This window comes from Macaca nemestrina, chromosome 17, assembly GCF_043159975.1.
Source record: "Macaca nemestrina isolate mMacNem1 chromosome 17, mMacNem.hap1, whole genome shotgun sequence".
Lineage (NCBI taxonomy): Eukaryota > Metazoa > Chordata > Mammalia > Primates > Cercopithecidae > Macaca > Macaca nemestrina.
In genome coordinates, this window is record NC_092141.1 from 74,245,041 (window position 1) to 74,265,564 (window position 20,524).

The following is a 20,524-nucleotide window of genomic DNA, read 5'->3' on the forward strand; positions in this document are numbered from 1 at the left end:
TTCACTGAACCACGCCAAGGTGGATCTTCGTGGGTAGAGTTACAGACTGTAGTTCTCAAACTTAAAGGTACAGCAGGATTACCTGGAGACTGTTCAGGTAGTTGTTAATTGTTAATTGTTTAGGTATCCTCATGTGAGCAAATGATGACAGACTATGTCTCAGTACGTGACCAGCTGTCTCACTTGTTTGGCATGTAGCATGCAGCATATGAGAATCAGTGAAACAAATTAAGCAGTTCTGGGTCTAGTGTACTTTTAACTGTAGCAGCTTTTATGCAACTGGGTACATTTACAACATAGGCTGAATCACAGACAACGTTGATAGGATCTGAAGCTGTGAGCTATAAAACATGAGACTGTTCAGGCTCAGGGTGACTCTCCCAGAGTTTCTCATCAGGAGGGCTGGGGCAGGCCTGAGAAGTTCCCAGGTGAAATTGATGCTTCTAGGGGGGACTACACTTGAGAACCACTGCTCTCAACACCTCCCCGAACACCTTTCACCCAAGGAGACAAATTCTCATAACTTCTCCGTTCTACTGCCAAGGGAGGCTTGAAAATGGCAAGGGTATTGGTTTGATTTGACCCTTTTTTCCTCTCATAATTACTGTTGTTTTCTTGTTCCCACTAGGATTCTTATGCTCGCTATTTAAAATCTCCGATCTATAAGGAAATGCTGGCCAAAGCTATTGAACCTCAGGAAACCACCAAGAAAAGGCAAGTGGAATTATCTGTAATTGCTGGCTGCCTGCTGTTTAGTTTACAGAGAAGTGAGGGTCTCTTTCAGCCAAATAGCTATTATGGAGATATTTGCTTGATGAAAATATTGGGGATTGGGAAGTATTGCTTAGGGAATGAGTGCCTCATTTGCTTCATAATGCCCTGAAATCACTCTAGCAAGATTTCCTTAGTAATTACCACCAGCGAGTTTTGTTTCCTGAATGCTGGCTTGAAAGAGTTTGGATGATCAGACCAATAATTACCCTTATCACAAATGGAAGCATCTCCTTGGTTTTTAAACTGCTCCATGTTACCTTCAGACTGATGCATGGGAATTAATTAAGCTGCATCCTGGTATTTAAATTGTTCTAAGACCTCAGAGAGAATACCAGACTGCCCCCCAAGAGAAAATGCTCAATGGAGGGGAATTGGACAGTAACGGGCCAGGTATTCCTGCTGCCTCCAGGGACCGTGTTTTAGAAGTCCATTAACTCGTTCATTCTCACTTTTCTTATTGGAGATGTGGATCCTCTCATCTGGTAGAGCCACTGGGACAATGGACGAAATAATGTTCTGAGGGGCAGATTGAACTCTTTTTGGGGGTAGTTCAATCTGCAAGGATTGAAGATTCAAAATAGTAATCGAATGGCAGCTTGAACAAAACTGTAAGGCTTTGGAAGAGGTTTTTCCACTGGCAATCATGTGTCCTGTCCCCACCCCCCATAGTGACTGTTCCCCTGTTTGCCAGGTCAACCCTCACTGGGCTCCTTTCCAGCATCTTCCATCAATTCAAACGGGGGATGACTGGACCAGAGCCTTTATCAAAGGAGAGAAAACAAAACAAAACAAAACAACCCAACTTGGTTTCATTCTTGAGGATAATGGCCCTGTTAGGAAAAAGAGAGAAAGAAAGTCTTTGTGGTGCTATTCTTCTGGGTTTACCAAGTAAGGAAGGGAGTTCAGTGTCCCTGGGGACTTAAAAGCTTCTACTTGAAGCCAGAAGAAAGGCCCGTAATAGCTCCAGAAGTTCTGCCAGAAAGTAATGAGGGGAAAGAAGAGGAGTCTCATACCTCTCTCTCCAGATATTTTAGAAGTTGGGGCAGATGTGAGAATTCTCACTATTGTGAGTGAGAATTACATGTGGATGCATTCGTAAAGTGTGAAGCCTGGTCTGTGTCCATGCCAGGACTGCAGTGGGTATGAATTTTGTTCCATGATCCCAGGTATAAGACAATGTATTCAAACTTAATTTTTCCATGACAAGTTGCACCTAGTTCCAAGCCTTCCCCTTGGCAGGGCTGGTGAGAGATCCATTGTCAGCATCAGGCTTTATTTCCTGGTAGGGGAGCCCTTCTTCTCCCTAAGATAGATGTAAGAGTTCAAGGGGCTTATGTAGTCTAGAAATCTGGAGTAGGTTGCAGGTCTTTGTCTATCATTGCCGCTGAAGTGCTGGGCTCCAAGCTTGCGTGGGCCCTCAAAGACAGGTGGCTCCGCTGCTCACTGTCCGTTATATCACTTGGATACCTCGAGCTTTGTCCTGGCTCCTAAGGCCATGGCAGGGAGAGTTTGGTTCCAGGAATCCATGCTTGGCTTTGAAGAAGATTCTGGCACATGTCAAGATATTGTACCTGAGCAGGGTACCAACAGCCCACCAGCCCTCTTTAGGCCTCTTCCCTCTTTCTCTGTTCATTGGGGCCTAGCTATCTTGGATAGTCCAGCTCTTTCCTTCCTTCCCAGAACCATAGCTTTTGAAAACAAATGCTCCAGCCAGGCACAGTGACTCACGCTTGTAATCCCAGCACTTTGGGAAGCTGAGGCGGATGGATCAGTTGAGGTCAGGAGTTTGAGACCAGCCTGGCCAACGTGGTGAAACCCTGCCTCTACTAAAAATACAAAAATTAGTCGGGTGTGGTGGCACATGCCTGTAGTCCCAGCTACTTGGGAGTCTGAAGCATGAGAATGGCTTGAACCTGGGAGATGGAGGTTGCAGTGAGCCGAAGTCATGCCACTGTACTCCAGCCTGGGTGATAGAGCGAGACTGTGTCCCCTGTGCCCACCCCCTTACCCCGCCCCCCCAAAAAAGAAAAGAAAACAAATAAATGCTCCAACTATCTCCAGTACCCAAACCTTCATTACTCACTTCTTTCATGAAGATGTTACAAGAAGTTAAGAAAACAAATTGGTTTCTAAATCTTGTAGAAGTTCAATGCAACTTCGCCAACCAAAGGGTCTTCCTTGTGCCTGACCTAAAATCTAATGGCAGTTGGTACTCCCTCTGGTCTTATCCTCCAAGTGGGGTGAATGGAGGCAAGGTTGGACCCCACCGGAGGTTCACTGGGAAAAGGAGAGAACAAAATCTAGATTTTGGACCTTCCAGTCCCAGCTCCCACCAAGTGTGAGAGTGTCAGTGTTGGGCAAGCTGTGTCATTTTCCTCCAACCACCAATCTGTCCTTCCTTCCAGCTCCACCCTCCCTTTTATGCGGCGTCACCTGCGATCCAGCCCAAGCCCTGTCATCCTGAGGCAGCTGGAAGAGGAAGCCAAGGCCCGAGAAGCAGCCAACACTGTGGACATCACCCAGGTCATGAGCAAGCTGGACCGGAGGAGCCAACTCCAAAAAGAGGGGCCTCCTAAATAAATCTGTGATTCCTGGGGGTGGGGGCATGCACGTGGGAGAGGCAAATGAAGAAGGGTAGGGTCAGAGTCTAGAAGGTTCCATTCCCCATTTATGGAGGTCATCAGGTTCATCCCATACTCCTCTAACTTTCTTCATGGGGGACTTCCTAATACCACAGCAACCAGAGCTTGTTCTCCCAAGCCCACTCATCAGGGGACAGGGTCGGCGAAGATGGTGGGTGGGAGAGGGGATCACCTGACTCAATTGCTGTGTGGCTGCCTAGTATACCTCAGGGAGTTCTTAGGGGAACCGAGAACTCTCACAGTGAGAGCCAGGGGGAAAAAGCTCTCTCAGTGAGAGCCACAGGGAAACGTGGTACACAAAGCTCTCTCTCAGTGACAGCTTTGCTTTGGAAAATTAAAGAGAAGGCCTCTCCCCACCCCCAAGGCCTAGTGTTTTTCAGGGAGATTTGTTTAAAATAGCTTTATGAAGCTTCTCATCCTATCTCTCTAATTTAGACTACTGTTTCCAAATGAGTCTGAGATCCCGCCAAGGGGCTAGTTGCAGGGAAGTACTTTCTCTGAACTCCCCTGCTTTGCCTGCTTGGAAAGGCCCTGCTGAGACATTTCTCCTGTGGAGTTTGTTCTTAGTCATAATTACTGGAGGGTTGACCAGCTCTCTTCTTCCCATCCCCCCATCCACTTGTCCATGCTGGGGAAACAAGTGGCTTTTGGGAATGAAGGACTCGAATGACCCTCTGAGGAGCATCTTTTTGGCTAAAGAACAAAGGCAGTGATGTCTTCATTCATGGGAAGAGGATGGTAGACATCAAGATGAGTGAGGATCAAAGATGATACTATCTAGGACATTTTCTAGATGTCGATGCTTCCCTCTTCTGTAGGTGTAGACGAGGTCAGCCCTGTAGTCAGGACTGGGGGAGAGAGAGGATAGTTCTAACTGACCTTGGGAGGTTTAGAAGGCCATTCTCGAAGTTAAGCTCACTCCCTACACTTGTGCAAGAATGCAACAGACATAGAACACAGAGGTGAGCAACAGACCAGCCTGACCAAGTAGGAATACTCGCTCATTCAGCACATCTATTGAGCACCTACTATGTGCAAACATCGGTGAATGAAACAGACATGGTTCTCTCTCATGGAGCTTCTGGTCTAGGACTGAGACAAAATAATTAAACAAACTATTAGGTAGCTATTGCTGTGTGACCATCAACCAGAAAAATAGAGCAACATACAACAAGTGTTTATTGTTCATACATGTGGGGTCATCTGTGTGGCTCTGTGGATCTTGGCTGGGTTCACTCATCTGTCTGGGGGTGTTGCAGTGGCCTAGGCTGAGCTGAGTGTGATTAGTTTTCTCTGCTTCATGTACCTCTCATCTCCCAGCAGTCTCACCTAGGCAGAATCCCATGCTGAGGACTGAATTGCAAGGGAGCAAGTAGAAACACACAAGGCTTCACATAGTCTCTTCTACTTTATTTTATTGGCCAAAGCAAGTCATAAAGCCAGCCTAGATTCAAGGGACAAGGGAATAGACTATATCTCTTTAGTGAGAAAAATTTCAAAGTCTCATGGCGAAAGATGGATGAAATTTCAAAGTCTCATCGCAAAAGACAGGGAAAGGTGAAGAATGAGGGCCATTGTTGTAATTAACAACACAAATGCCTGCCCAAGGGATTATAAAGGAAATTAATGTGGTACTGGGATAGGGAAGATGGGATGTGTGTAGACTATGCCCCTGCCAGGTGGTGACAGAGAAGCAGGGAATGAGAAAGAGTTGGCCGTAAGAGCATGTGGGCCAGGCAAGCAGAACGTTCTGGGGAGAGGGGGCTGTGTGGGCAAAGGTCAGAGCAGGGAAGTGGCTCCGAGTGAACCGAAAGGCCAGGTGAGTGAAGCCTGCTGGGTGAGGTGGAAATGGTGCAAGATGAGTTTACAGAGTGGGCAGGGGCCAGATCGTTGATGACCTTCAAGGCTGTTCTAAGGAGTCTGTGGTCACCGGTTTCACGTTAGCAAAATGGTTCTAGCCCAGAAGAGGGGTGCTTATGCTTTCCATTTGCACTGGTTGCAGACCAGTTTCCATGCTGAAAGCGCACGGAGGGATATGCTTTGCTTATCTCTCTTCTGGAGAATCTTGGAGTCTTCCCACTCTGAAAGGTACCCCAAGTAGAAATCTAAACCATTGTAAACTAGGTGACACGAGCGGAGGGACTGTATTTATCTCATTCATTAATTGGAGCCTGATTCCTGACACCCAGCGGGTTCTGCACCAACATGAATGACACGAGTGGATGAATGAATGAATGAATGAACGAATGAATGAATGAATGAAAAGAGCTCTGGATTTGGAGAAAGCCTCCTGGTTCCCGCTCCTGGCTCTCGCACTAGTCATATAGCCTTAGACAAGTCACTTAACCTCTCTACGTCCTTATTTGTGAAATGAGGTATCGGGACAGCTCTAAACTTCTCAAAGCAGACTTTGTGAATTCTGACTGGGAACCCGGGCTGGGGCATCCAGTTTACTTGAAGATTTGGAATGGGAGGAAAATTAGGTAATTTCAAAAAGTTTCGCGTTAAAATAATTGTGAATATATTATGAAGTAGAATGCAAAATGTACATGAATTTTTAAAGATACGATTTGAGACATCAAAGGCATTTTGTGCTTGGCTGTGGCAGGCTCAGGCTCTGCCCTCCAACTTCTGGGGGAACGTGTTTTTGGGTCTCCTGCTGTGTGGCCTACTTTTATGGGAATGTTTGAGAAGCATGAAACCAGAGAATATTTGCTGGTCCTTTTGGTCACTCCATATGAGCTAAGATGACATACCCAGCAGCTTGGTAGTGAGGGTGGTGGTGAGGGCATCACAGCCATTGTGGCTTCTACAGGGCACAGACTGTGTCTTGTTCATCTTTGACTCAGGTATCCCCTGTCTCACTCACCACAGGTTTGTGCTCCAGTCTCTCTCATTCTCCCACAGGCTACTGTGTGCTCTGTGTCAGGCTCCTACGGGGACTCCTTGTGTATTGATGGAAGCCTGCTCAAGTTGAGACACACAGGATCTCACAATCTAATGAGAGACACAGCATGTAAACAAAGCAGATGAGTATTCTTTATTAAATGAATGAGGACGTGAGCGTCTCAACACTGTCTGTCTAGAGGAAGGAATATGAATGGCTTCATGGCTAAATGGCAGCATTTATGCTTCATAGATGTATTCTATTCATTTATTTTTTTGTTTGTTTGAGACAGGGTCTTGCTCTGTTGCCCAGGCTGGAGTGCAGTGGTGCAATCATGGCTCACTGCAGCCTTGACCTCCCAGGCTCTAGCAGTTCTCCCATCTCAGCTTCCCAGGTAGCTGGGACTACAGGTATGCGTCACTAGGCTTGGCTAATTTTTTGTATTTTTTGTACAGATGGGGTTTTGCCATGTTGACCAGGCTGGTCTTGATTTCCTGGGCTCAGGTGATGCACCCACCTCAGCCTCCCAAAGTGCTGGGATTACAGTCATGAACCACTGCACCTGCCCCATAGATACATTTTAAGGACCTTTTTTGTGTAAGGATCTGTGGTGGGTGCTATGGTGGATACAAAAATGAACAAAATGGTCTCTGCCCTCAAGGGGCTGACAAGATGCATGGATGCAAACAGCTGTAGCCAGAAGCAGGACGCAGTCGAGACCCGATGATGATCAAGGATGATGATTGTTGATTGAGAGAGACCACATGCCGGAGGAACCCAGAGGTGGGAGAGAATTGTTTGGCTGCAGGATGATGATAAGGTTTTTGGAGGAGGCATGCTTGAGGTGGGTCTCGAAGGAGAGTAGGGTGTCATCAGATAGAGACTGGGGAGTGGGCACTGCAGGGCGTGTGGGTAGAGGCCAGGCAGGGCTACTGCTGGCCTCTAGGGAGCTTACCGGGTCAGGCAAAGGTGCTCCCTCCAAGCAGGTGTCCTTATAACACCTGGCTGAATTTCAGTCCCACCTTGCCCCTCAGCCAGGTGCCCCTGAGCAGCACACAGCTTGTATAACCATTTGGTGGCCCTGAGCACAGGGTCCAGGAAGCAAAGCTGGGAGGGTGCTGGGTTGAAGATGTGTCATGGAAGGCTGGCACGTGGACTCTTTACTGCAGTCTCATAAGTGTCATTCCCCACCCACCCCTGGCTGGTTGAGATGCCCCTTCTCTGGCTCTCCTTCCTTTCTGCTCATGCCTCTGTCTGTGAATGCCGCACCGTATCGAAACAATTGTTTATGTGTCTTTTTCTCTCACTGGATTGTAAAACTCCTTAAAAAGGAGAGACAGTGTCTTGTGGGGTTTTGTGTCCTCAGGGCTAGACATAGCATGGGCCTGCAGTTGGTATGCCGGGTGTTTGAAGAACTTCAGCACACTGGAAATCAGGAGCTGAGGAGTGAAGATGAATTAAGAAGTGGTTGCTCTGGTCTCCGTCAAGAGGAAGGTGTGGATTAGGAGGGTGGTGATGGGTTCAGAGGAAAGAGGAGAGATGCTGGAGGCAGGTGGATAGGACCCGATTGAAATGGGGTGATGTGGGGGAAGAAATTAAAGAAGACCCAGAGATTTTGATCCTCCTAAGGTAAGGGTGATGTTAAGAAAGGTATTGATTATGAAAGAGGACTGGATTTTGTGTTAGCAGTTGGGGAGGGACCGGGGAAGTTTGGAGTCCCAGATGAAAATATATACACTATTCATGTAATAAACATTTACAGAGTTTTTTCTTTCTTTCTTCCTTTTCTTTGAGACAGAGTCTCAGGCTGGAGTGCAGTGGCACCATCCTGGCTCACTACAACCTCAGCCTCCCAAGCTCAAGTCATTCCCCTGCCTCAGCCTCCCCAGTAGCTGGGATTATAGGTGCCCACCACCACGCCCGGCTAATTTTTGTATTTTCAGTAGAGACAGGGCTTCACCATGTTGGCCAGGCTGGTCTTGAACACCTGACCTCAAGTGATCCTCTGGCCTCGGCCTCCCAAAGTGCTGGGATTACAGGTGTGAGCCACTGCGCCTGGCCGTGGAGCTCTTATGTACCAGACACTGGGAGCCTGCAAAGCCCCTCAAGGCGTTCCAGACTAGGAAAGAGATAGACAACACTGTACAACTCACTGACACAGAGGATATCAGGACTCCTAGCGGAGCAAGCAGAACAGGAAGGGGATGTCAAGGAGGAAGTGATTGATCCTATCTGGAGGCATCGGGGAAACTGGACCTCAAAGATTGCGTAGAATTTTCCAAGTGGAAGGCAGAGAGTTGTGTTTAATTATAGTTCCCCCTTCTTCCAGAAGGGATTTGAGGCAGCTTAGAATACTATAATACCATATGATAGAATGTCTAAAATGATAGATTGAAAACCAATTTTAAAAAGTAGTTTGTACACAGTGAACCTTGGATGACTGGGTTATCAAAACTGAATGTTACTTTTTTTTTTGGCTTGAAATTTTGCTCTGAAATTCCTGACAACAACCAAGCAAACAGAGAGACAGATTGGTTTTAGAATTTTGTGTCGGGCCGGGCGCGGTGGCTCACGCCTGTAATCCCAGCACTTTGGGAGGCCGAGGTGGGTGGGTCACGTGGTCAGGAGATCGAGGCCATCCTGGCTAACACAGTGGAACCCTGTCTCTACTAAAAATACAAAAATTAGCCGGGCGTGATGGCGGGCACCTGTAATCCCAGCTACTCAGGCGGCTGAGACAGGAGAATTGCTTGAACCTGGGAGGCGGAAGTTGCAGTGAGCCAAGATCGCACCACTGCACTCCAGCCTGGGCGACAATTTTACTGTGTCATGAAATCAAGCATTCAAGTCCTTCTTTACCTGGATCCTCCCCTTACTCCTAAGTCCCAACACGAAGTTGAAAATGTGCTTCTGGAGAGAGAGATTTCTAATCCGTTCCTGTTCTAGGCATAACAGATGCAGAACTGAGTAAGATCATCAAGTCTTATTTCATGAAGTTTGCATTTTAGCTGGGGGTGCGGGGACAGGCAGTAGATCATACATAAATGCTCTAAAGGAAAGCAAAGTAGGTTCGAGTAACTCTGAATTAAGGAAGGGGAGTAATTTTAGATGGGTTTCTTGACCCAGAAGTGACTGTTGAAGATGTGATAGCGGGTGGAACCTGAGGGCCAGAGAGTGGATGGAGAGAGAAAAGAAGGCTAAGAGGGAAGCTTGGATGAGGCTACATTTTAAAGGTGTAAGAGGAGAGAGAAGAGTTAAGAACGGAGTGGCAGAGCTGTTAGGATGCCTCCCTGAGAAGATGTGTGGGGGATATGGGTGGGTGGCCAGCAACGTTGAGCAGAGACAGTTAGTGCCCACTGGATAGTCCCTGGGCACACTTTCACTTCCCAGCGCCCTGCAGTTAGCTGGGGCCATGTGTCTAGTTGTGGCCAATAGACATGGGCTCTGCTGAGGTGGATCAGAGCCTGGGGCTCCACCTCCATCTCATCCCCTGCTGTGGACCTGGGATTCTACATCATCTTCTGCACAGCACAGATGCAGGAGTCCCTCTTGGGCCACGCAGGACTTTATGTGAACAAAAAACCAGACTTTTATTACAAGAAGTCACGGAGAGATTGGAGTTGCTGTAGCATAGCCCATCCTGTCCTGCCGAATCAAGAAGTTGAGCATGTCAAGGACCAGCAGAGCCTACTGGATTTAGCAGTTAGGAAATCATTGGGGATTTCGAGTGGGTGATTTCAGCAGAATAGTGAGGGAAGAAGTCACTTTTATGGGAATAAAGGAGAAGATGTTGGAAGTAAGGAGAGTGGGCTGTGTGTGTAGATTACCATTTCAAGAAGTCTGGGAGGAAGGCGAGAGGTATGGTGGTAACTTAGATGATGGAGGGTTGAGAGGAGGCATTTTCAAAGGACAGCGTGAGGTGGGGGTGTTTACACAATGAGGGGATGATCCTGGGGAGGTGGGGAGGTAAAATAAAGAATAATTGATAAGAGAAAGTCTGGAAAAAACTGGAGGGAAAAAAAAAGTCCAGATTGGTCTTGGAGAGGAATAGTTTACTCTCTGATGTTGCAACTCAGAGAGATTTGGAAGTGGAAGGGAAGGAAGCTGAAGGCTAAGTTAAGGTAAGATCAATTTTAATGATTAAGGAACATTTGAGGCATTTGCTGAGAGCATTGCAGAAGGAGGGCAGTGTGGCCACAGAAGCAAGGCCATGTGACTGCAGGAGAAGTGCTTGACAATCACTGCAAGGCAGTGATGATGGATGTTGAACCAAACAGTTGAGTAGAAAGTTGTCAAGCTATGAGAGGGAAGAAGTGTCTCATCTCCTTATATGGAACTTTCTGTATGTTTGAAGGTGGCAGAGAGAAAGATGTACATTCCGTGATACTCCTTGGTCAGCCAAGCAGCCATTCAGGAAACCTTTGGAATTTCCAGCAGCTTTGTCAATGGGAAATGCTGTGGGATGGCCATGGGAAGGAGGGAGGGGTTGTCTTCCAGTAATCACTGACTGCTTTCCACGCAGAACTTTAAGAAAACCGCTTGCTATCAGCTTCCAGTCAGAACAGCACTTGTAAAGGGTTGATCCTTAAACATCACTGAGTGAACACATCTCTGTCTTGTTCCAGGAATTTTAATCCTTGAAGCTAGATGGTGTGAAAACAGTTTTTTTTCTGAAGCCAGGCTTGAATGGGTAGGAGAAGGAATGTGGACTTTGGGGTTAGGCAGACATCGTTTTGATATTTTAGCTGGGTGACTTTGACCTTCAGTCTGCCCTCTTCTTTCACTCTCTTTCTTGCTCACTGTCTTGCTTCTTGTAATCTGCCAAGGCTGGGATCCAGAGTTCTAGCTTCTGTGAATATAGGGGTCAGGCTCTGATACCAGTTTTCCTCTATCTGTTATGAACACTCAACATTCAACAGAGACATTCAGCACCTGTTACGTTCCCAGCATCCTGCTAGGTGCTGGGGATCACCAGTCAGCAAGAGAGACACCCTTGGGGCATCTGCCGTTCAACAGGAAAGACAATTAAACCAAATGGTGTGATATTATAAGGAAGCCACATAATGTTTTGGGAGTGGTTGGCAAGGACTGCTAGCCTGATGAGGGCGGTGGAGACTTGGAGAGATCAGCAGAAGCTAAAGCAGAGGGGCTGTGGGCAGGGCAATTCACTGGTGATCAGGACCAACGGCCAACCGGGACCGTCCATCCTGGAAAGCTCTATGCGGCTCCTAGGGACTCAGGGCTGTGTGCATTTGTGTGACTTCGCCATGATCTCAACTCTAAGTATCAGCTCTTTTCCACTCTTACAGCTGCCTCTCCCCAATTTCAGTGTATGCCAGTGCTCTGCTCTCCAACCCCGGAGTCCACCAGGCAATTCTCATGTTTGGTAATGAAGGGACTGAAGATTTTGAGGGCTTGCAAGAGCATCTGTGGCTGCTGCTATTTTTCCAGCAGGTGGCAGCTTCTCTTGCTAACATTTAAACTATGTGTCCCACAGGGCCCATTGAAATTCCAAATAGCATAAAAAAAAAATTTATTTGGACAATATTAATAATATATTTAAATCATTATGAAAATCTCTATTATGCCATGACCTTAGACATATTTTAATTTCTTAATGTTATATTTTAAACAACTTAACAAACCCCTATATCCACGGGGTGTATAGCTTGTGCTAGGATATAAGTTATTCTGTAAGTACAAGGATTTCCTTTATAGAATTCCATTTTCTAACTTGACTTTTAGTGAAAAGACTGATTTCATTGTGAATATTAAGTAAAAATGTAAGGGCCAGGGACAAAATATGAGTAAAGACCTAGGACCATGCCTGGCCTATTATAAGCACTCAGTGAACACTAGCTGCTATCATCATCACCACCACCATCATCATCATCACCACCATCATCATTGTCACCACCTTCATCACCATTACTATCACCATTACCACCATCACCATCACTATCACCATCATCATTCATCATCACCATTGTACCATCATCATCATCATGATCATCACCATCAACACGACCCCCACTACCATCATCACCATCACTGCCATATCATTATTATTATCATCACTGCCATCCTCACCGTCACCATCACCATTAATACACCATCATCATCACCATCACCTAGTCTTAGAGTAAGCTTGTGCTTTCTTCCAGCTGTTGGTGTTGTCCAATATAGTAACTCATTATTCTTTATTTAAGGCATTTCCTGAGAGATATTTAAAACGTTATCATCTCAAACCATCTATCTTCTCTGTTCTTTGAGAATTTTGCAGTGCAGTCCCTGAGCTCTCCAGGAAACGTTAGGATATATTTGAGGGGAGAAAGGCGAGAAGTTGATGTCAGGTCCTCTGTCTGCAGCTTCTAGGAGAGGACTGACCAGCAACAGTGTAGTGACTGGTCAGTCCTGTAGTCTGGAGTTTCATGGCTGAAGTAAGGGTGATTGCTAACTGAGAAGGTCTTGTGCTAGACGGTGTCAAATGGGATGACCAGTATGGGGTCATGCCATGTGTTCACCCATGGCAGACTCTTCCCCATGGGGCTAACTTTGCACATTTGCTTGGGGATGGTGGGGAAGGGGAGAGTGGGAAGGCACTGGAAGAGGGGACTTTGCACACTGCATGCTGCACCTAAATGTGGCCCTCTGCTCACCTTCCTGCTCCCAGGAAGTGGGAGTTCAGGTGGCCCCAAGGTCTCCTTCAAATTCTCAACCACTTTCTAAGGATAGAAAATGAATTGCATCTCTGTGCACTACCTGCTTTGCCATTCATTAAAATGCCTATTATTGTGTTATCCTGTTTCATTTCATGCTCCTTTACTCCCTTCTCTTGGTTCTCTTGCACAATAAAACAGCAGCATGAAACAAAAGAATGCCAAGCTCTCCTTCACTGCGTCTCTGTGGTGTCACATTTCTTTGCCATGTGTCATGCATGCCACTGCTTTGCTGCCTCACACCAATGGTAGGTGGGGCATGGGCTGGAGGGGCTGGGTCTCCAAGCAGAGCCCCCGGTCTCCACGGGAGGGACCAAGGTAGGGAATTGTGGGAGCGGATGGAAAAGACATCTGCTTAGATTGTCCAGGACCAATAAGGCTAATGGTCATTTGCCCAGAAGAAAGGACCATCTCAGGCCAGGTAAGTGGCCATCTTCCTCACCTGTCCGTCATTCATCCCAGCAAAGAGAAGGTGTTAGGGGAGGAGTGGAGCCAGAGAAGGACAGAGAGAGGTAGGAGGGTGGGAGGAGGGCACAGAGTTGGGGGAGGGCATATGGAGAGGCTGGTCTGTTCACAAATTACGATTTTTGTCAAGTTGCATCATATCCATGAGCCTCAGTTGTCTTATCTGTATAGCGGGATGATAGAAGTTTATCACAAATTCTGAGGAAGTGGAATGGAGGTGAATTCTGTATCTCTCTTGACAAAGCCGAGTTCCTAGATTTGGTATTTTTCTATGGCAATACGAATCAGTAAGGAAGGCAAGACCCTTTGAGTCACACAGACCTGACCTCAGGTTCTCATTTAGTCACTGCTTCGGTTTTCTATTGCTGCATAGCAATGACCGCAAGCACCAGCCAGGTATGAGCTCAGTTTTCCAGGAGACATTTGGCTGATGTCTTGTTCAAGGGGCTGTAAGGAAATTCCATAAACTGGGGAACTTACCAGCAGCAAACACTTCCCGTGGTTCTGAAGGCTGGGGTGTCCACGAAGGAGGCCCTGAGAGGTTCGGGGTCTGGTGGAGTCGCACTTTGTGGTTCATAGATGGTCTCTTTGCCGTGTCCTCCCATGGTGGAAGGGTCAAGCTAGTGCCCTGGGGCCTATTTCGTAAGGGTACTGATCCTCTTCACAAGGGCTCTGCCCTCATGATGAATCATTTCCCAGAGACCCCGCTTCCTAACACCATCACCTGCAAGGGGAAGGACTTCAACATATACATTTTGTGGAGGACACAAATCTTAGACAGCACAGCTGGGCTCTCGGCTCAGGGTCTCACACTCAAGGTGTCAGCCAGGCTGACGGGGTTCTCATCTGGATGCTCCTGAGAAGAATCTGCCTCCAAGGTCACTTGGGTTGCTGGCAGGATTCAGTGCCTTGTTTAAGACTCAGGTCCCTGTCTTCTTGCTGGCTGTCAGCTGGGAGCTGCTCTCAGCAGCTGGGGGCCACCTGCCTTCCTTAACCAGCTCCCCCTCCGTCTTCAACGCCAACCGTGGAGACCTTCTTCACAACTGAATCCTTGCCAAGCTTCCAATCTCTCCGCCTTCTGCCTCTGGCCTCTAGACTCAGATGGAAAGGGCTCCTGTGACAGCTGGAGCTCACCCAGACACTCCCCCTTTTTAAAAGTCAGCTATGCCTTATCACACAGCCTGACTGGGAGTGACTGCCCCATCACATCTATGGTTCACGTGCACAATCAAGGACAGGGGTGGGAATCCTACATGCCACAGTCACTGTGATTCTACATGCCACAGTCACTGATTAGTCATGAGAGCTGGGAAATGGTAATGAACCCCTGTGGGCCTCAATGTTCTGTTCTCTAAAATGGGGTGGTTACAGATAAGCCAAGTACCTAGCAGGTAGTAGATACTTGACAGATCTAAGAGCCACACTTTTCCACCTAAGAATTGTCTCCCAAGCCCCTAATCAAGGCCCAGCTTTCCCTGCTGTGTATTCTCTGCAGAATGTGTCCTAAGTACAGTTGCACCTCCCTATAAAAGGGAAGGGGTTAGAAGCTTAGTGCAGAGTCCCTTAAGCTTACAGGGCAGAATAATCTCAGATGTCAGCTAGAAATGCTTTCCCTCAGTCGTTCCCCCCGATATTCTCCTTCAGTGGGGCTGTGGTGGGGCCAGGTTCCACCTTTGTACCAAGCACCCTGAGTGATTTTGATGTGGCTGATCTGCAGACCACACGGAGGCATCCCGCCAGCGGTGACTGCGCCGACTCCAAGTCAGCCAGTTGGGTTTCAAAGTCTGACCCTGCTGTTCCCAGCGGGGTGTCCCTGCAGGGATGGTTGGACTTCTCTTAGTGCCCTCATCTGTAAAATGGGGACAATAACAGTTGCCTCACTGGGTGGCCCTGTGGAGTATGCAATAATCCACAATAGTGGATTTGCAATTGCAATTGCAGTAACTATTGCAAACGCAATAATTCATGATTATTGAGTAAAGTGCTCAGCTCGGGGCCTCACATTTGCTGTGTTCTCACTGTGAATTAATGTGATTGTTATTACTATAATAACGCCATGGCCCTGGGCCTGAGCCTGCCTCTACTCTGCCGCCCTGTGGGATTCTGGGCAGTGAGGCAGAATGATGGGCTCTGAGCTGCTGTTTGGGAACAGAATCTTGTTTGAACTTCAGGGAGCTGGTGGGAGGGAATGAGACAAGCTGTCCATGCCCTCCCGGCCCTGCCCTCGGTGACCCTTGGCCTTTCTTTTCCCCTGAAAGCTGTTCTTGGGTGTGCCTGCCCTTCCCTGTTCAGGCTGGGACCTGCCCAGCAGGTGATCTGAAAGCCAGGCCACCCTCTGCAGCAGCCGCCTGCTCAAGGACAGGGGCTGCCTCCTTCAGCCCAGGGCAGTGCCCAGACCCCAGGGTCAGGCAGCTCTCACTGAGCAGGGCAACTATGTGGCTGTGCTGTGTGTTAGGCCATCTTTGCTCTGACTGTCCTGGAGCCCCTCACCTCCTTCTCCCAGGGCCAGAGCATCCCCAGCTTGTTCATGCTGGACTTTTTTTTTTTCTTTTCCAGACTGAGTCTTGCTCTGTCAACCAGGCTGGAGTGCAGTGACGTGATCTCGGCTTACTGCAACCTATGCCTCCCGGGCTCCAAGTGATCCTCCTGCCTCAGCCTCCTGAGTAGCTGGGATTACAGGCACCCACCACCACATCCAGCTAATTTTTTTTTTTTTTGTATTTTTGGTAGAGACAGGGTTTCTTCATGATGGCCAGGCTGGTCTTGAACTCCTGACCTCAGGTGATCCACCCGCCTCGGCCTCCCAAAGTGCTGCGATTACATGGGCGAGCCACCATACCGGGCCTCATGCCAGGCTTTGATGTGACTTGGGCCACAGCAGGCCTTTAGAAGGGAATCCAGCAAACCCAGGCCCATGGGCCAGTCTGTTCTGCCACGGGAAGAGGGGTGATAGCAGAGAGGCTCACTGAAAATTCTGATTTTAATTTCCTTTTGTCTGCTTTCAGGCAATTTTGGGCTGTAAATGCCAGATTTACTCCTCTTGCCCTATGCTCTAGGGGCTGGGGCCATGGCGGCCCAGGAAGGTTGAGATCCTTCCCCTTTCTCCACTGAACACCTCCTTGCCATGTATTCTTATTTCCTTCTCCCTGGCCTGGCCTGGTTCCACATTCAACCTTTCTTCCTGGCCACCCCGGCTCTACCTGAGGGGAGGTCTGGGAAGGTGCTGGGCCTAGACCACCCCAAAAGGCTTGTCACTGTGGACACTGGGCAGGGCTCAGTGCATGGAGTGGCCTCAGGCCTGGAGCAGTCAGGAAGGCATGAGCTGGGACTTCTTCTGTCACCTCCACTTATCCGCTAAAAGTGTTTTAAATGCCTCCAGATCTAAGGTTGGGGCCCGAGGATGGAGAAGGCAGGGCATGGGCTGTGGCAGGTACTACGCATTGCTCATTTGGGGACTGGAGTTGAGGGGTGATTGGGAGTGCAGCCTGGCCACACTCCAGCATCCTTGGCCTAGAAGAAGGTCAGTTTGTGTCCCGGGATGCAACTGCTTAGCCCTGGGACTGTGACCAGGGCTGGGCGACAGGCAGATCCCTGGACAGGAGGCCTCTGTGTGGCTGTGCCACTGTCATAGGTAGCTTTGGGCACCATTCCCAGCTCTCCAGAAGGCAGCCATATCAGGCCTGCACTCTCATCTCCGGAAGGGGACTAAGTTAGCAGAGGACAGCACAGTTGCTGGCCAGGGCCATGCAACTCATCACTGACCTCTCTCCTTTCCTTCTCTACAGCCGGGCCAGCACTTGGCTCCCAGCCCCCATCTGACTGTGTACACCGGGACCTGTGTGCCCCCGTCTCCTTCTAGCCCCTTCTCCTCCTCCTGCCGCTCCCCCAGGAAGCCTTTCGCCTCACCCAGCCGCTTCATTCGGCGACCCAGCACCACCATCTGCCCCTCACCCATCAGAGTGGCCTTGGAGACCTCATCAGGCTTGGAGCAGAAAGGGGAGTGCAGCGGGTCCATGGCCCCCCGTGGGCCCTCCGTCACTGAGAGCAGCGAGGCCTCCCTTGACACCTCCTGGCCTCGAAGCCGGCCCAGGGCGCCTCCTAAGGCCCGCATGGCTCTGTCCTTCAGCAGGTTTCTGAGACGAGGCTGTCTGGCCTCACCTGTCTTTGCCAGGCTCTCACCCAAGTGCCCTGCTGTGTCCCACGGGAGGGTGCAGCCCCTGGGGGACGTGGGCCAGCAGCTGCCACGACTGAAATCCAAGAGAGTAGCAAAGTAAGAACCAGAAGGGGATGTGCCATATGCATGGGTGGCTGTGGGTGTGCAGGCCTCTGCATGTGAACGTGCATGCTTTGGGCCGGGGACTGGGGTGGGGGAGAACAGGTACCCCAGGCAATCCACTCAGATCCCTTGGCCACTAGAAGGTCTTCAGAAACTCAGTTTTGTCCTCCATTCGCTTCCTGAGGAGGAGAAGGAACAGGTGTCCTTCTTTTTCATCTTCCAAATCTTTTCCATTTTTCCAAATCTTTTTTCTCCTTATATATTCTTCCACTCACCTTGTCCCATCCCAAGACCGTCATTAGTCTAAGGAATCCACTGCATCTGTAGAGAGCAGGAAAGACTGATGGCAGCAGTGGGAGCTGCAGGTGATGGGACGCCCTGGGCATGCTTCCGGGTGCTCCAGCTCCCTCCCTCACCATAAGTGCCATTGCCGTCCTTCCCCCCACCCTTTAGGAAACCTTCCCACCTTCCTCTCCATCCATTGGCACAGCCTCTTAGAGGGACTTTCAGGGAGCCTTGTCTGGCAGTCATTTCTGTGAAAATGAAAGTTCCTAGCCTTTGCCTGAGGGGTGGCCCCTCTAAACTTCATTTTGGGTGGTCTTGCAAGTCTGATCTCTGAGAATCCCAAGTTCCCTGAGACGGCCCAGGGGGTGCAGAACTAAGGCTCTGAGGAGTGCTCCATAATGCCTGGATCAGAGCAGAAAGAAAACTTGCAAGCGATGAAACACAGAGAATCAGCTCCTACTCTTACTGAGTTTTGGGGGAGACAGGGGCACCCCTGCACCAATCAACATGTGTTTGGCCCTGCCTGGGCTTGGAGAAGAAAGCGCCATGCAGAGGTCTTAGGTTGCCATGGATACCCAAGGAACGTGGCCTCTGTTGTGCGGTGTGCATGGGGACAGCCAGGCAGAGGTTGCTATCCCTCCTGCCTGTGTCGCTCAGGGGGAGAGGGAGGAGCAGGAGACTCTGGCTGCCTTAGGAGGGGAGTCAGAATCCGGTGTGAGTGTGTCTATTGATTTTTCCCACCTGGCCCTGCAGAGGGACTATTCCAGCTTTGGGGCCGCTGCTTTGCCTCATACATGGGCTTGGGACTTTTAAAAGGCTCTCTTCTCAAGGGCCACTACTACTACCTCAGAAGGCAGTTTTGTGTTTGGTTGTGTTTTTTGTTTTTTTTTTTGAGTTGGAGTTTTGCTCTGTTGCCCAAGCTGGAGTGCAGTGGTGCAATCTCGGCTCACTGCAGCCCTTCCGTCTCCCAGGTTCCAGCAATTCTCCTGCCTCAGCCTCCCAGGTAGCTGGAATCACAGGCACATGCCACCATGCCCAGCTAATTTTTTTGTATTTTTAGTAGAGACGGGGTTTCACCATTTTGGCTAGGCTGCTCTCAAACTCCTGACCTCAGGGGATCCGCCTGCCTTGGCCTCTCTAAGTGCTAGGATTACAGGCATGAGCCACAGTCCCCAGCACACATGAAGGCAGTTTAAAGGGGTTGATGACTGAAGTCCTGGTATGCCCTACAGGGACCTCCTGAATCCTTCAAAACCATAAAGATTCAAGCACCTCAGAAATGAAAATAAAGCACCTTCAGAATTATCTTTCATTCGACATGAAAATATGACTCCCCAATAAAAAGATTCCACTGAGCCAATCACTACACACACAACCTTTGTAGTCAAATGCTCTACCCCTGAGCTATACCTGCCCCATCAGTGTTTGGCAAATGCACCTGGTATGTTCATCTTCAAAGATGTCAGGATAATTTGGGGATGTGCTGTCCCTCCTGCACCTGCCCCTACATTACTGACTTTCCTCTTGCACCTGAAGCTTTTTCCAGATCAAAATGGATGTGCCCACGGGGAGCGGGACCTGCTTGATGGACTCAGAGGACGCTGGAACAGGAGAGTCGGGTGACCGGGCCACAGAAAAGGAGGTCATCTGCCCCTGGGAGAGCCTGTGAGGGAAAGGCAGGCAGAGCTGGGGGCTCTGGACCAGGAAGATGCTCTGACAGATGCCATGGGATGGGCCACAGGACACACTCACTCGAGAACCAAAGTGCATTTGAGTGACATTTGAGGGTTGGGGAGACAAGATGGGGTAGATTGTGGCAAAGAATGCTCTGGCTGGTTACCAGGGGCCAACTCCTTCTCCTCCTGACCCTCCCTCCCTTGGGCAGAAGAAAGGCATGTAGACCAGGAGACTTTCCCTGCTGCCTTAAAAACAATAAAAGGTTAACTTTAAGTTTCTTGGAATGTTAGTGTGTGCCTGGTTTTGTTAGTAACTTATGAGCTATTATTTATGAGTTAAACTCACGTCTTCTTCAATCTTCTGGACAAAGGGACATTGAGACGCTTCCAAGAGCTCTCTCCTTGTCTAAATGGGTTTGTGCACAACGCTTTTCTCATTAGCAGAGCTCCCCAGGGGGTGCCCCAGGGCATGGCATCTCACAGGAATGGAGAGAGGGCTGGGAGCAGGTACACTCCTAAAACGCCAGGTGTGTTGTCTCAGGTCCTCCAAGAAGCAGACACCAAGGTGAGATTCTGTGGACAAGAGATTTGTTGGGGAAAACACCTGTGGTAGATAGAGGAGGGGCCACATCTGGAGAAAGTTCAAGTTGGGTGTTGCGGGGGGTCAGGGCGGGGGGCAGTCCAGACTGTGCTGCAAGTCTGCCCTCTGGGCAGGCAGAATCTTAGATGGCAGTGCATTCCAAGAAAGTTTTCACCAGGCTGCTGGAGTGTCCTTGAGCCAAAGTCATTGCTGGAGAGGG

At 49.1% G+C, this 20,524-nt stretch overlaps 1 protein-coding gene across 7 annotated transcripts in view; it reads left to right on the top strand.

Annotated features, from left to right (window-relative positions):
- Window positions 1-20,010, top strand: part of LOC105469368 (regulator of G protein signaling 9) — a 107,736-nt gene extending 87,726 nt beyond the window's left edge. For 5 of the 7 annotated variants that reach the window (XM_071083472.1, XM_071083471.1, XM_071083474.1 and 2 more), the window contains 4 exons: window positions 629-714; window positions 3,180-3,297; window positions 17,273-17,757; window positions 19,585-20,005. In XM_071083472.1, coding sequence (XP_070939573.1) covers window positions 629-714; window positions 3,180-3,297; window positions 17,273-17,757; window positions 19,585-19,717 — 822 coding nt within the window. In that variant the 3' untranslated portion in view covers window positions 19,718-20,005. Of the gene's footprint in view, window positions 1-628; window positions 715-3,179; window positions 3,298-17,272; window positions 17,758-19,584 lie in introns of all 7 variants that reach the window. The other 2 variants (XM_071083468.1, XM_071083469.1) reach the window with 1 other exon arrangement.
- The last annotated feature ends 514 nt before the right edge of the window (window positions 20,011-20,524 follow it).